The following is a 15965-nucleotide window of genomic DNA, read 5'->3' as shown; positions in this document are numbered from 1 at the left end:
TTTTATCCTGCTTCTCAAGACAGATTGAAGTGGCTAACAATAAAAGCACTGGTAAAATATAATAACAATTTAACATTATTATATCCCAAACCCTCCCATCCACAATAAGATACAATTAAATTATTAAACAATTATTAAACTGCAGAGGCAATTAGAGCAGTTATTAAACAATTGATTTAAGCTCGGAGGTCACATAACTAGTTTAACCTTGTTATGGAGGCAAAGGGTTGCTTGCTCTAATGCTCAAGATAGGAAGCCCATGTGGATGAAAGTAATATAGTATTATACAGACTATTATAATATAGTATAAGTGTTTTTAAAGAGTGTGGCATTGCTGAGTGACAGCAAACAGTGTGGCTTTTTAAAGGGGTAGTGATTGGCTGGATGTCATAGTAAGCCAGGGTTCCAAAGAAATACTAGTTTGTTTTATATCAGCAGTCTAGTGGGAGCATATTGGCCAATTGCTCCTGTTTGTAATGGGTGTGGTTGAGCAAATCAACCTTTGTACTTGGGTTGTTTTTTTTTAATTCTAACATGCAAACCCAGCAACAATATGCCCTCTAACAATCCTGAGAAATAACCCTGGAATAAACTGTGAATTAATTATTTTACTGGTTTGGAAGGGGTGAGGTGAGAAGTAAGAATACAGGTTACTGCAAAGTTAACAGCTGGTTCCTGCTAAGTTTGCACATGATAATTAAACAAACCATGTACTGAATGTTTTCAAGTCCAAGTGATATTAGGAAGCACAAACATGCCTTGCTTGTGCTCAAGAAGCTAGGATTCTCTGGAATTTGGGTTTATCATTTATGTCCAAATGGGCTAGTCCTTTCTTGAAGGAGAAAACAAATCAGGTGGAAGCTACTGTTTCTCCTTGCTCCTCCTATTTGCAGCAGGTATCAATAGCAAAGAGGATGCAGAACAGGACATGACTATGGGTTATGAGTCTCAATTTCTCTCTACCCCCTGCCCAAATTGAACAGAAAATGTGTTACTCATCATTAACACTGACTACCTGTTAATATATATAACACCCATCAGCAAAACTTTAAAGTGACATTCAATCAGAGACAATCTGTATACACAGAGACTAAAAATGCATGCTCAATAAAAATGGCAGTAACAGGTATTGTTCTGAAGTTTTGTCATGTGATTGCTCAGGAAAAAGACAAAAGCTCATGACTGATGTCAAGACAAATGTTACTGCTGCTGCTGCTGCTCCTCCTCATCCTATTACTACTATTAAATTATTTATATCATGCCCTATATCATGGGATCTGAGGGTTGCATACAAATAAAATAAAGGAAATAGCTTTAAGATCCTCAGTGTTTAAAAATGATGTAGATTAAAATTATATGAAACAATTCAACATATTAAAACAGCAGAACACCTTAAAAGTTTACAATCATGTTCCTATGTAAAAAGAAATTAGTCAAAGGCTTAAAATAAGTCTATGTATTAACTTGGCGCTTTACACTGAAGCCAACGTCAGTACAGAATGAGAGCCCCAGTTATCAACAGCCCTGCTCAGATCTAGCAGACTGAGGGCTCTCGTTTCCATTATCAAATCAAACTATCTTCATTTTTTTCCATCGCCTTCTACTACCAAGTATTATTGTCTTTTCCAAACTGGTACTCCATCTCATGATATACTCAAAGTACAATAGCCTAATTTCAGTTATTTTGGCTTATAGTAGGAGGTCAGATATCATTTGCTCTATTTGATCTTTGAACCTACACAGAAGCAAACCTGGGTTTTCCAGCAAATGTACACTAGATACAACATTTGGAGTTAATCAAAGCTTCCTGTATGATAGAATCACCTCTAAATAGGTTTTTGTCATATTTATATCATTTTAGATATAAACGTTTCAGATATATACCTAGAAATGTAATGTGTACTATAAAGTGGCCCAATGACAAAACACTAAGCATTTCTCCCAGGCTGGGACCCAAGGTGGCAATTTTAAAACCAATTTAAAAACAACACATTAAAACACTGTAAAACTGATTAAATATCACACAATAACTTTCCCTGTTAAAGCATTAAAAAGCTTGCTTAAATAAGAACAGTGAAAGGAAACCAAGGGAGTTGTATGTTTCAACGAGGTAGTTATATAGCTCTTTGGGAAGCATATGCCATCCCTATAGCTCCAGCACACATCTTTTTGCATCATTAGAGAATAGAATCCATGGCACATGGGTAACAGTTAGGAAGAGAAAGAGAATTACAGAAAGGAATTTTATCTCACTAGTGTAGGAACTGTGAAAGCCAGTGTGGCATAGTGGTTTGACTATTACACTAGGAGACCTGGTCTGAATTCCAGTTTGGCCATGTAAACTCATTAATTGACCTTGGGCAAGTCACACTTTCTTAGCTTCAGAGGACAATGTTGTCAAGAAAACCTTTGACAGGTTCACCTTAGGGTCACCATAATTTGGAAATGAAAGGCATTCAACAGCATCAATGAAGTTCGAAACTAGTAAACAGTTACCTGAAGAAGGACATATTGTAGTCCTTCAATGTCTTTGCCTTCATCAGTTGAGAAAGCTCCCCGTTGCCAGGAACTGACACTCCTTAGGTGCATACTGGATGCATATAATATCCGTACCTCTTGAACTTCACAGGAAACCAGGCCGTCTTAGCTTAGATTCTTCTAAGGCTTAGAAGGAGAAAACATACATTCAAGTAAGTGCATTTTTCTTTAAATCCGCATATTTCAGGCCTTTTTAACCTCACTTTTGTTAAGGTGTAACTGGGGCTGCCTTTGAATTTTTCCTGAGACTGGTATGAAATCTAGGGTTCTGTTCAATTGGAAATATGCCCTGACTTTTAGAGAAAATATTTCTGGAATCTGCACAGTTATTGTGGTTATTGCGCACCATTATTTAATGCGCCCAAGAACTACTAACATGTAATGGAGGATTATAGATTACACAACTCATCATGAAATATGACCCTCTATACTTATCTCCCCCCATCCCATCTACCAACACAGGACTAACAGCGGCTTCACAAGGTACTTGAGAGGCCAATTAGACACATCATTAACTTTAATTTGTGAATGCAATTTATAGGCACATGGGGGTGAGGGGTATAATGTAAGTAACAAGTGAGGGTGGGAGATGAGACTGGTGCCAGCTAGGATCCAATGAAAATGCAGGTTCTGTTGTATAATCTGCTCTTTTCTTCCTTTCTAGATCTCTTTGGCAAGACTTTTGTTTCCTAAGTGAAAAAGAAAAAAGCTATGCTGCTTTCAATTCCAAATAAAATGTATTATTAGCTTAAATGCAGAGTTACTGACTATGACTAATCATGAATCATTATTTTCAGTGTTTGACAAGACATGAATGGCACCTTCAGTGGGGATCTAAGTATTTGTAAAGTCTACTTCTCTGCTTTTAAACTGAGTTCTCTGTGTTTATGGAACTTTATGTGTTGTGATTTGGGAATACTATATTGGTCTCATAGCCCTGTGGATGCAGCTCAGAAGAGTTGATATGACTGAATGATGTCAGTTTGGGAGCAAAATTCCAACATTTTCTGGAATAAATTTCATAAGAATAAAAACTTTGAGAAATTAGTGACACTGTACATGTTATGTTGGACTCTGAGATGTTTCAGTGATGGATGTTTCCTTGAATGTAAATGTATTTGCACCTAAGTCAATGTTGTGAACTGTAGTGTGAAGAAAGGTTGCACAAGAATATCAGTCTCCCAACTTTCATTCAGGTGTTTAGCTTCCTGACCTCTAACTTGGTAATTAAATATACATAGAAACTCAAATCGTAACAGATGTTCCCAGATTTGTGGATCTAAGCCAACAAATGGCAGGTAACAGTTTTGGAGTGAAGTATCTTCAGGACCTGGACTGACTTTGCCCATCTATTCTGGTCTGAAGCGGACGAAGCACAAGAGCACTTCCTATTCCATGAGTCTCCTCCAATTGAGTAACATCTTCTTGAGCTCTGATATGTTTTTGTGTCCTTGGTTGTTGCTTTTTGTTTCTGATGTTAGTACATGTGGCATACCCAATGTTATTTGGGAATCCACATATTCATATTTTCATATATTTCATATTAAGGACCAGGTATGTTCTTAAGAGGTCACAATGACCTTTGGAGAACCAGGTGAATTTTCCCATGGGAAGGTCATGGAGACCCGGAGGCATGTGAAAAGACCCTGAAAACACTGAATGGGTATATTAATTACTCCTTCTTCCCCAGGCTCTCCTATCCTCTTGCACCTTGAAACAAAGCAGAAGCTAGCTCTTTCTGCCTGCCCCTTGCCATCTCCAAGCCAAGTTTCCTGCCCATTCACCTTGTGGTTGTCCTAATCCAATTGCTGTTTTTGTAACCTTAAAGTTAGATCCACCAACCAGTCTGGAATCACAATGCTGATTCCTGAGAAAGCCATCAAGTCTTTGTTACCTTGTAAGATAGCACACCTCCTGAGGGTAAGGTACCAGATATAAATATTGGTCCCCAAAACCTAGCCTCTGTGCACACAGTTGGCCTCAGTTTGCATTCTGTGTACGATGTGTGTCACCATCAGACTCAGTCTGAGTCACTCCTGCTTTCCATGACCTGCTTTTTGGACCACTCATTTTGCCACCCCACTTTCATACCTCCATTTTGGTTAACTCTGAATGCTGTGTCTGTCTGAAGTATTGTCATGTATTTGATTACACTCTGCATATTTCTAAATAAAACCTTCTTCATTCACCTAAACCTGGAGGTTTTCTTCAGACCTTATTTCCTCATTATAGTTCTAGTTTCCAGGTCAAATGCCTCCTCTGTACTGCACTGCATTTGCAGTATGATCTTTTCTTTTCAATTTTCTACAGTATAGTGCCAAAGTGGCACAACTCTTTCCTCCTATAGCACGTTTGCACTGTGAGTATAAACATATATACAGTCGGCCCTTCTTATACACGGATTTTTTATACATGGATTTAAGCATACACGGATTTGAAAATGTTCCAAAAAAGTATAAATTTACCTTGATGTTCCATTTTTTATAAGGGATACCATTTTGCTATGTCATTATATTTAATGGGACTTGAGCATACATGGATTTTGTTATACACGGGGGATCTTGGAACCAAACCCCAGCGTATAACAAGGGTCCACTGTATATATTTTAAAATGTGCCAGAATGGAAATGGGAATACAGGGTGAGGAACATGGGCAGAGGTGTTGAGTTCACTGAATGAATGATAGGGAGAGATGGAGGGAAGTTGCACCTTGCCTCACAGTGAACCACACCCCAAGCAGAAAGAAAAAAGAACAGATGAAAGCCTGCTGTATTTAGGGTATGATTGGATGTAGGGACAGGAATGATTGCATTAGAAGGCATGAAATACAGAAACAGAGAAGCCAAACATTTATCAGCCCACATGAATGTACCCTTTCTCCTTACATTTTTCATTTATTAGAGGCAATCTATGTAATGTCTATTTTTCATTGTTAGAGGTTGATAGAGTATAGGAAATGTGGCAGTCCCATCAAAATTACATTTTGAATGTGTTATACAGAAATCTTTCTGATTTCACCTCCTGATTTTTATATGAACAACGAAATAATAAATAGAACACGAAAGAAACAAAGATACTGATGTTTCATAAAATAAACTGAAGAGTAAAGCCAATTGTGCGTCAAGCAGTTATTTTTATTTCTTTGTTTTATACTGGATCATGTTGGTTGCAAGAAGAAAAAATAGAACTGGAATTGACCAGTGTTCAAATAATTTATGTATGAACAGTTCCATTTACTGAGGTCTCTTTCATGAGTTGTGCAAACCTCAGGCTTGCAAGATCTACTTTCTTTTTTATTGAACCTCATGATCCAAAAAAACAGAGCTTGGTACAAAAGACAGAAATTTAGGATTAAAGAATTCTGCTCCTACGAATTGTTTTAAATATAGTGGGCCCTTGGTATCCATTGGTGTTTGGTTCCAGGAGCCACGAGGATACAAAAATCTGTGGATGCTCAAGTCGCATTATATACAGTGGCATAATAAAATGGTTTCCCTTATATAAAATGGCAAAATCAAGGTAGGGAAAATGTGTATAGATCCTCAAAATATGTTTTAACTTGTAAGGAAGAGGAAGCGAAGAGATATAGAGTAGCATTTTCACATATCATATATTGTGTTGCTTTGCTGACCCCAAGATAAATAAAGAAAATAATGTAAATCAAGGGCACAAAATAGGCCATGTGCTTCTTGATAGTGATGTCACAGGCATGTGCAACAAGGTCATTCTGCTATTCATACAGCTACATTCTACACAGCAGCTGTACTCGCCACGCACAGAATTTTACTTCCCAACTAGCAAAAAAAAATGAAATACAAAGGCTAGGAAAATGTGCTCTCTTGGATAAAAACATATTGATCATAAGTAATGCACTGCACTCTGAGCATGACCAAATTGGGGTACAATCCATTATGTGCACATGCATTTATCTACATGATAAATGATTGAAAAAGTAGTACAGTCCTCCCTTCATTTTGCAGACTTTGAGTCTTCAAGGACTGGCAAGCAGGGAGGGCTAAAATGGTGTGCACGCCTGTGGCAGGCACGGCCATTCAAGCCACTGGGCTTGAATATGTGCGAATTTCCATTTTTGCAGGGGGACGGGGGACGGATGTCTTGCAAAAATGGTGGGACAACTGAAGATACTTAACTTCATATTTGGTTGTATATGAAAGGGTTGTGTTTTTTTTAAAAGAAAAAGCTGGAAGTCTCTTCAACTTCTGAATGTCTCAAGCAGCCAGGAAGCAGAGTCTATTTCATTTTCAAAATAATCCAGATTCAAAGTAACTTTAATGACTGGTTGAGGTCATATTTTATTTTGTCTACATTTGTGTAAGACTGTGAGGATTCAGTCATATCTTTGACAGGCAGTAACCCTTTCAGAAATAACCTATAATGTCACCAGTTATTTCAAGAAGAGGAAGGGTAGAGTATTCCCTTTGGGAGATGACTGCATTTGCTCAGAGTCAGGAACTCTTTGTGTGTGTGTGTGTGTGTGTGTGTGTGTTATAGGTACATGCACACAATGTTCACTTGCAAAGATTGTTTCCTGAGCATGATACAAACTGTGCTATCACCATGGCCAGTTTCCAGTGTGTCACTTCCTTTTGAACTCGCCGGGATTATGTGTGTAAGGAAATGACAAATTCCTGCTTTGATGCAAAGTAATCCCACTGGGGCAATACGACCTTCGTCAGTATAAATTTGGTTTGTCCAGAAACAGCCTGAGATTCATTCTTGGGAACACTGGTCTGAAGTGAAAACTATGGTAGGTAGAATAATTATTACTTTTGTTTGGTCTTTGAAAACTTGGGGGATTTTTATTTGAAACAGCTATGTCCTGGTTTCTTTATAAAAAATAATTGAATTTAACTAATATTATGGACCCTGTTTTCACTAATGTAGATAATAATTTATTCTAGTTTACAGTGATTTAAGTACAAGGCAAAGCCAATGATTACTATACTGCATTATTTTAAACATATATTAATAATGATAACTGATGTGATGTAATTTCAAGGAGATCTCAGACCAGTATAGAAGGTGGATGATGCAAAGACACTTGTTGGTTTGAGGAATATTTAAGGCAGATTTTTTGTTACCTCCTTTGGAACAAGCAAAAGAAAGTGAATAGTGATGACAGTGGAATCAAAAGAAGAAAAAAGCCTTCAACAAGTGACAATCAGTGACAGAGTGACACACACACACAGATTTATAGCTTGTCAATGTGTGTATAGTGATTCTTGACAATCAATGACTGATTACTACTAGCTAGTTAGTTTGAATTTCAAATCTTATTTAGCTATCTATCTAGATAAATTTACAATACAAACTAGCTAAAGGCAGTGAATATGATTCCATGGGCCACAGGTTGAAAGAGTAAATTACAGAAAAAAATATTTGTTTAGGGAAATCAATTCAATTGAATTAAAGGATCATCAGATAACATTAAACCCAACAATTGAACTGGGATACTTGATAATATGGGCTTTCTGGTAACCCCTAAGTTACCCTCAACTCCTAGAATCCTTTCATATGTATGGCCTGGTGATTCTGCACCAGGGGACTCTGGGACCTGTAGTGCAAAATAGCATTTATTCAGACTATGTGATGAGACTGTAGTAGCAAAATGCACTTGCCATGGCAAGGAAGAAAGGAGGAAGAAAGCTCCTGGCTGTTTGATGTCAACTACTGAAGGGCATCAAGTAAAATTGCAGTCAGGGAAATGTTTTTCAGAAGAAACAAAACATGTATCTAGAATAACAAAACAGCATTCAGATGCTCTGCAGGCATAGTCATCCTGCCTCTCCACAACGTGTGCCCAAGGCAGCTGTTTATGGGCAATAAACCTGTCAGTTTAAAATGAATCATTTAAATCATAGCATAAAATTCATTAAACATTTAACAAACAATGAAAAAAATCAGCAGGACCCAAACTGCACACTTTCACAATGTTGTTTTCATATAGAAAATAAGAAGTACCTGTAGAACAATTTGTGTGAGGGGAGTGCACACATACACATACACCTATACACCGAGGTTCGTGTACCCACATACATACACCTATACACCAATAATCATGAATTTTGTTTTATTTATTTTTGACTGGTTAATATCCCAAGTTCTCAGGACAGTTTACAAGCGAGTTATAAAATCACAATAAAATGGCAAAGGTAAATCCAAATCAGGTAACTAAACTGATTTGCACTACTCAACAAAACAATCTACCAGCAAAGGAAAACAGTTCAGAAGCCTAAAAGTACTTAAATAGTTCATAATATGCTTGGATGTTCAATCTGGGTAAAGCTTTCGGAAAGATATAGGGCAGTTTAGTCTTCAAAAGTTCAGCCTTTGGCATGCACTCCTGTGAATGGCAGCACAATGCAATCTAATTCTGATGGATTCATTAGGACTGCAGCCTTAGTTAACAGAGATCAAGGGATCAGGAGTTATGATGATCTGTGTTTTAGGAAGCTTGGGGGAGAGGGAAGAGATTATAACTGTCAAAGAACTTTGTTATCCCAGTCTAGCCTAAGACATTTTGGCTAATTCATAAAATTCAAATCCCTCCCTCTTTCTAACAAACATGAGACACAATCTACTAGAAAATTCTCCATTGCAAACTTCACAGATATGAATTCAATGTTTTGTGCCACTGTGCTCTAGATCTCCCAGTTTTCTACTTGATGGCCCTAAATGGCACCTTCAGATCTATCCTCTCAAGATGTCAAGTCAGCTTTCCTCATAGAGGGCCACTCTGTCATCATGCTTGATCACTTAAGATCTTAAGTCAGAAAGGTTTCCCCTTTCCTAGTGACAATAATAGAGGTTTACATGGCAAAGTATTCACATGGCTCATGAAAACAATAACATTGAACCTGAACTGAGTTCTTTCTTTCACTTTGTGGACTCAGACTTTTTTCAGGAGGATATCTCAGAGGAATGGGGATGGTGGGGGATATTAATAAGCATTGCTAACATGACCAATGAGGTAAATCTTGAGATATTCTGAGCATGAAAATTTTGATGTTTGAGTCCCAGTTCTGGGAAAAGAGCTGGATACTAATACTAATACTAATAGTTTCACTGTGGATGGAAACCACAGGAGTTACCAGTATAGTTTTCCATTGGAAGGAAATCTATGGGATCATTCATTTCTTTTTATTGACACTGTTTCTTTATCTGAATATGGGGCCTAAGGCAGCTCATAGCATAGTTAGAACAATGTACAGTTGAAACTTAAGATAGTTTAAAAGCATTTAAAACATAAAATAAAAGTACGGCATGCACACATATGCCCATGAAAAGAACTTTCTACCATTTAGAGAGTAAATTGCATACTAATTAATGAAAAAAGAATCCAGTCTAAATTTAATAGTCTTTGCATGCTGGTGTAAGGAGAGCAGAGGGGGGGGCCAAATTAGCCTCCCATGTGAGAGAGTCCCAGACCTTGGGAGCACCTACCAAGAAGGCCCCCCCATGTGTCTTCACTAGACATGCCTGCCTAACCAATGATGATGATGATGATGATGATGATGATGATGATGATGATAATAATAATAATAATAATTTATATTTCCCACCTCTCCTTGCGGATCGAAGTGGGATTACAACAGAAATTTATGAGACAATAAAAGTTTATATCAACCCCCAGCTCTTCCCATCTTGTAACAGTAAAACTTCACATTAAAATTCTATCAACAACACAATTTAAAATAAAGTGGAAAGGACCATGACCATATCATGTTATTCTTGCAACAAAAGCAAGAAGTCTTGAGTGTAAAAGGGAAAAAAGAGGGTGTCATTAGGAACTTGTGGATGAGAGTTGATTTTTTTTAAACCTTAAATTAAGAAGAGGAAAGGCGTATGGTGCTGAATAAAAGAATGACTGGTGCTTATCTTATCTAGTTATGTGAATGTTGTCTGAAGAAGTGCTGTTGATGTCTTGTTTGCCAGAGTATGCTATTTGTTCTCTAAATGGCCTTCTTTTCTTCTACTTCCTTCAAGGTTATGGAGAACATTATTTCTCCCCACAGTTTGGATCCTACACATCACTTCCATGTCATACTGCTGGACCAGAGAACCAGGTTACGGGTCCACATTAAGAACCTCCATGAGATCTCCCGGAAAATTAGCAAATTGCACAGACGTTCTTGGATTGCCAATCTCACCGGGTGCTCCTTAAGTGCAGCAGGAGCCATTACAGCCATCGTGGGACTGTCCTTAAGCCCTGCTACCTTAGGGGCCTCTCTTTTGGCTTCTGGTGTGGGTTTAGGGGTTGCAGCTGCAGGAGGGGCTGTCACAGTGTCTTCTGACCTCTCCTTGGTGCTCTCTAATTCCAGAGAGGTGAGAAGGGTGAAGGAGATTGCGGTGACCTGTCACAGTCAGCTGAGGGAAATAATGAATTGCCTGGACTTCTTACACCGCAGTCAGGGCCCATCAGACCCCATATTACTACAATCTGAGAAAAATGCTTCTATTGCATTGTATAATTCCATTTGCTTCATGGTCTTCTGTGGCTCCCATGGCTTCCTGATCCCAGAGCACACAAAAGAAGTAACCAAAGTGAGCCATGCTGTGCTGAAGGCAAAAGTCCAGAAGTTGACAGAAAACCTAGAAGCCTGTGCAAGACCTATGGATGAGATCTGTGAACTTTTAGGGAGCAGAAAAGAATGTCCCTTGATGGCCAGAAGACAAGCTTCTTGGGGTTTTTGTGGTCAAAGTCATTCTGAGTAGCAGCAAAGGGTCTCCTGACGAAAGACTCAAGGTTTCCTTGAAAAATAATGTCTAGGACTAAAAGAGCTAATTATGCTATGTTGTTGTGTATTGTTACTATTGGACTGTGTGTCTAACCAGGAATTTCTCCAAGGATTCACCAATACTTGTAGCCCACATACATTATTGGGGCTCAATCTTTCCTGTCTATGTGCACAGCAAATGGGAGCTATTATTGCTGCACCAGCTCGCTCTGTCTTATCATCACATTCTATAGTATGTTGTCAGCATAAGGCTGTTTAACAGCATATTTGTTGAGATGATGCGGATGACTTCCAAATTTACTGGATGCAAGAGATGACTCTGTAACACACATACCATGAAATAATGTTCAGGGCAATTGGATGAGAACCAGTATGATATAGTAGTGGTTTGAATGTAGGACTCTGGAGAGTGAGGTCTGAGTCACCACTCAGCCATGGAAACCTGTTGGGTGTCCTTGTGCAAAACACACCCTTTTAGCCCCTGAAAACTCTGTGATAGGGTTGCCTTAGGTCAGGTAAGTCAGAAATGACTTGAAGTCACACAACAACAACAACAACAACAACAACAACAACACAATTGGGTGATGTAGTGGTTTGAGCCTTGCACTACGACTCTGGAGCTCAGGAGTCAAATCTCCACTTGGCCATGGAAACCCAATGGGTAACTTTGGGCAAGTCTCAGAGGATGGCAATGACAAGCCCCCTTTGAAAAAACATGTCAAGAAAACCCTATGACAGGTTTGCCTGAGGGTTGCCACAAGTCAAAAAAATGAACTGGAGGCACACAACAACAATTGGGAGAGATAAATGGGAACACTCCTCAAAGCTCTGATTTTAATTTTTACAGTGGTTTTAATTTTTACAGTGCTGAGCTAGATAACAAATGTGGTCATGATGGACCTGTAGCCAATTTAGGAAGGAAATGGCTGGAGGTTCCAGAACCTATTGTTTACACAGTTCAATGAGGGAGATAATCAGGGGTCAAAGGCCAGACTGGCTGAATTTTCCCAGTGATGTTCTTAGAAGCAGATGGGATTTTTTACTAGCCAGAAGAGTTTAATCAGTTTTGCTTTGTGTTGGTCATTGCCTTCACAGGTTTTTGTATTGTTCTGTTTTTCCTGATAAATTCTTCTCTGTGTATGCAAAGCAATCTTGTAGCACCTTTGAGACTAAGAAAGAAGCTGGTAGCATACGCTTTTGTAGACTTGAAGCTCCTTCCTCAGATTCATGTAGGCTCAAATCTATGAAAGTTCATGATATGAGCTTCTTTCTTTCCATTAGTCTCAAAGGTACAAAAAGATCCCTTTGCATACTGATTTTCCAGACTAACACAGCTATTTGAATTCTTCAAAGAATTCTTCCTTGTGGTAATTTATCTTTATTCTTTCCCCTTTCTATGCCACAGGCTCAGGGACACCATATATTTTTGTATTTATTTGTGTAAGAATAATTTAAAATGTTTAGAAAATTTATATTTAAAGAAATAATAATATTGTTAGACTGAGATGGAATCACTCTTGGTGAAGAGTTCATTATATGTGGGGAAGGGCCACATCTTTTAAGTTACTTGCTGTCATCTATCTTACCAACTTTTTCACGCTTTATACCAGCAAAAGAAGGCAACACAAATGGAAAAGCAAGAATTCACCCATGAGTGAAACAGCTCTACATCTTTACTCTTCCAGGGGATAGAGTAAAGTCAGGTCAATCACTCCTGGAAATATACTTGCAAATCTCTTACTGGAATGAGTTATTAATGCTATTCAACTGTTGGTTCACAAAGTTTTTGCAGACTGAGGCCTGGGACAGACTGCCCCAAAAGGGTGGCTTGACCTGAGTTTCTTTTGGTAGGCCTACCACTCTATTCGTTCTGCAAAAGGAAAAGAAGAAAGGAAGGAAAAGAGGAAGAAAGGAATACTATTCACCAATTTTACACAAACTGCCAAGTATTTATTAGTTGCACTAACAAGCCCGGTGCAAGTTCCAAAGGAGGCATAAAAGCCCTGAGCAGGTTACCTCTTCTCAGCCATCCACTAACACAGACCAAAGCAAATTTGATTTTTCTTTAAGGTCCCTTTTGTGGATTGATATTGCTTAACAGAAAACCATTATCTGACTGGCTGGAAGAACTTCTGATACAGCATTGTGCCTGGTGACAAAGTCTTATTTTTTTTGTCCATTTATAGAACTTTATGTATTGGTCAGCACTTTCTAAAATGAATGTTTTAGTTTTTGTGAGCAGTTGTGTTTCTTTCATTGGTCTCCCATGGGTCACTATTGGGCTTCAACCAGCTGCAAGAGAGATCATGACAAATGTAGGCCAGAGCCTGGAAAAGCAATTTAATGGACTAAAGCTCCCGCAATCCTCAGTCAGTATGGCCAGAGGCTGTGGTTTTTTTTATGGTGCAATCCAAAAAGGTTGCTTTTCCAGGCTCATGGATTATCTCACAGAGAGCCCTGGTGGTGCAGTGGTTAAATGCCAATACTACAGCCACACGGTTGTGAGTTTGATACCAAGGCCCCAAGGTCTACTCAGCCTTCCATCCTTTCATAGGTTGGTAAAATTAGTATCTTGTTGGGGGCAATTGACTTATAAATTTTAAACCATTTAGAGAGTGCTATTGCTATTATTGGATGCCAGAGAGAAGCACATGGAGTTAATTAAGAAATGCTGCAATTTATGGCTTTATAAGACAGCACTAACGATGCCTACTAGAGGCCAAACACTTAATATACAAATGTGTATTAAACAGGCCAAATAGATATGTTAACATGAAAAGTATTCATGGTATCAGTTCTGTGTCTCCCAAACATGACTGGCTCTGCTGCCACACTGCAGAACTAATGCAGTTTGACACCGTTTTAACTGCCATGGCCCAAAGCTATGGAATTCTGGGAACTGTAGTTTTGTAAAACATTTAGCCTTCCCTTTCAAGGAGCTCTGGTACTACAACAAACTACAAATCCCAGAATCCCATAACACTGAGCCATGGCAGATAAGAGATGTTAAGCTGCATTAATTCTGCAGTGTAGACGAAGCCTGTGCTGCTGTTTGAGAGGAAAAAATACATACAGCATGGAACAGATTCCTTCTGAATAGGGCAAGTGGTTCAGAATGGCTAGAGAGCAAGTGGTGCAAAAAGGGTAAAGTACAGTGGGTTCAAGGTTCATTGAGGGATGTTGCATTGATGGTTGGAGAGTGGGTAACAGGAGAGGTCCAAAGTTATGTACATCTGGAAGCTAAATTGCAACAACAAAAATGAAACATTTGTTTACAGATCTGGCGACATGATAGTTTCACATATAACAATATAGCAGCTAACAATAATTTAGGATTGATTTGTTGTGGATTCACAAGAGCAAGGATTCTAGCTTTCCTAATGTGTGCCATGCCAAGTACACATTTAGGCACACATGAAAGGGAGTAATTTCACACCTTCCATCATTTCACAGATGAAAATGAAAGCTGGGATACATGGTGCCAAGCAATATCTGAGTATAGTTCAGATGGTAAACATTATTAAAGAGGAAGGACACACAAGCTAGGAGAGGCTGCTGCAGTTTGCTTTTGCTTGACTCTGCTGAGAAGAGCAAGATTCTCACTTTCTTTGCTGAATGAACTTTGAATTCAGTTTGCAACAACTGAAGTAATCTGAGGACAAAGAGGGAATGTGGGAGAAGAGAGAAACGGGCACATTTTAAAAGCAGCTGAGAAAGTGGGACAACAGATTATTAATAAGAGCTGTTAAACAGTTTAACCTGCCAAATTGGGACAACTGGAATGTATGTAACACTTACATACATACATAGTATCACATACCTAGTAGTATTATACCATGGAAAGTGTCTCCATAAGCAGTATTTGTATCACATGATGACTTTTAATATGACCAGAACTGAGTGTTTTGAGGTGCATGTGTGGATACATTGAAGGACAGTATCGCTAGGAAAACAGCAATGATGAACTAAAGAAAGTAGCAGGGAAGCAAAAATGGTGTAGGTCACCTACTCCATCTGAGCTGTAACAAGGTCCAAAACACACTGCAGAAATAATCCAGTTTGAGACTGCTTTAACTGCCCTGGCTCAATGCTAGGGAATTGTGGGAACTGCAGTTTTGTGAGACAGTTAGCCTTCTCTGTCAGAGAGCTTTAGTGCCACAATGAACTACAGTTCCCTGGATTTCCTAGCACTGAGCCAGGGCAGTTAAAGGGATCTCAAACTTGATGATTTCTGCAGTGTGTTTTGGACTACAGTTGACCTGCATGCTGGTACTAACGGCACAGTGAGAAGATGGACTGAAAGGTACATGTTAGGTTTAATATTTATTGAGACAGTCAATATTAGGTTGGGAGCTATTCACAATGATGTTACATAATCCAAAGCCTGCATGGTTATTGTTATTTCTATGAATGATGTGAAAGGAGGAATTTAAAAACTTCAAAATGCAAGAAAATAAATTTAAATGTATTACACCCTGAGGAGTTTGGGGACTGTATGAGCTGTAAACTGCACAGCATACCTGACAATGTTCTCTGGCATCCTGTTGTTTTGGGAATTTTTTTTAATATCAGCTGACTATCTTGGCCATTTGTAAAACCAAGGATGAGCTTCCACATTTTACAAACTGTTAAGCAATAAAAATGCAGATTAAAAGAATGATTATGAGT

At 38.6% G+C, this 15965-nt stretch overlaps 2 protein-coding genes across 2 annotated transcripts in view; both read left to right on the top strand.

The window, feature by feature from the left end:
* Nucleotides 1-4732, top strand: part of LOC121930412 — an 18714-nt gene extending 13982 nt beyond the window's left edge. The window contains exons 14-15 of the mRNA XM_042466653.1: nucleotides 2630-2690; nucleotides 3203-4732. Of these exons, the coding sequence (XP_042322587.1) occupies nucleotides 2630-2652 (23 nt within the window). The 3' untranslated portion in view covers nucleotides 2653-2690; nucleotides 3203-4732. The remainder of the gene's footprint in view (nucleotides 1-2629; nucleotides 2691-3202) is intronic.
* A 2440-nt stretch (nucleotides 4733-7172) lies between these two features.
* On the top strand, nucleotides 7173-15939 carry APOLD1 (apolipoprotein L domain containing 1). The gene is made up of 2 exons (XM_042470566.1): nucleotides 7173-7306; nucleotides 10546-15939. Exons 1-2 carry the CDS (start codon nucleotides 7304-7306, stop codon nucleotides 11272-11274), a joined length of 732 nt encoding a protein of 243 aa, XP_042326500.1. The 5' UTR covers nucleotides 7173-7303; the 3' UTR covers nucleotides 11275-15939.
* Nucleotides 15940-15965: the final 26 nt, after the last annotated feature.

This window comes from Sceloporus undulatus, chromosome 5 (genome assembly GCF_019175285.1).
Source record: "Sceloporus undulatus isolate JIND9_A2432 ecotype Alabama chromosome 5, SceUnd_v1.1, whole genome shotgun sequence".
Classification (NCBI taxonomy): Eukaryota; Metazoa; Chordata; class Lepidosauria; order Squamata; family Phrynosomatidae; genus Sceloporus; species Sceloporus undulatus.
This window is presented reverse-complemented; position numbering and strand designations above follow the sequence as displayed.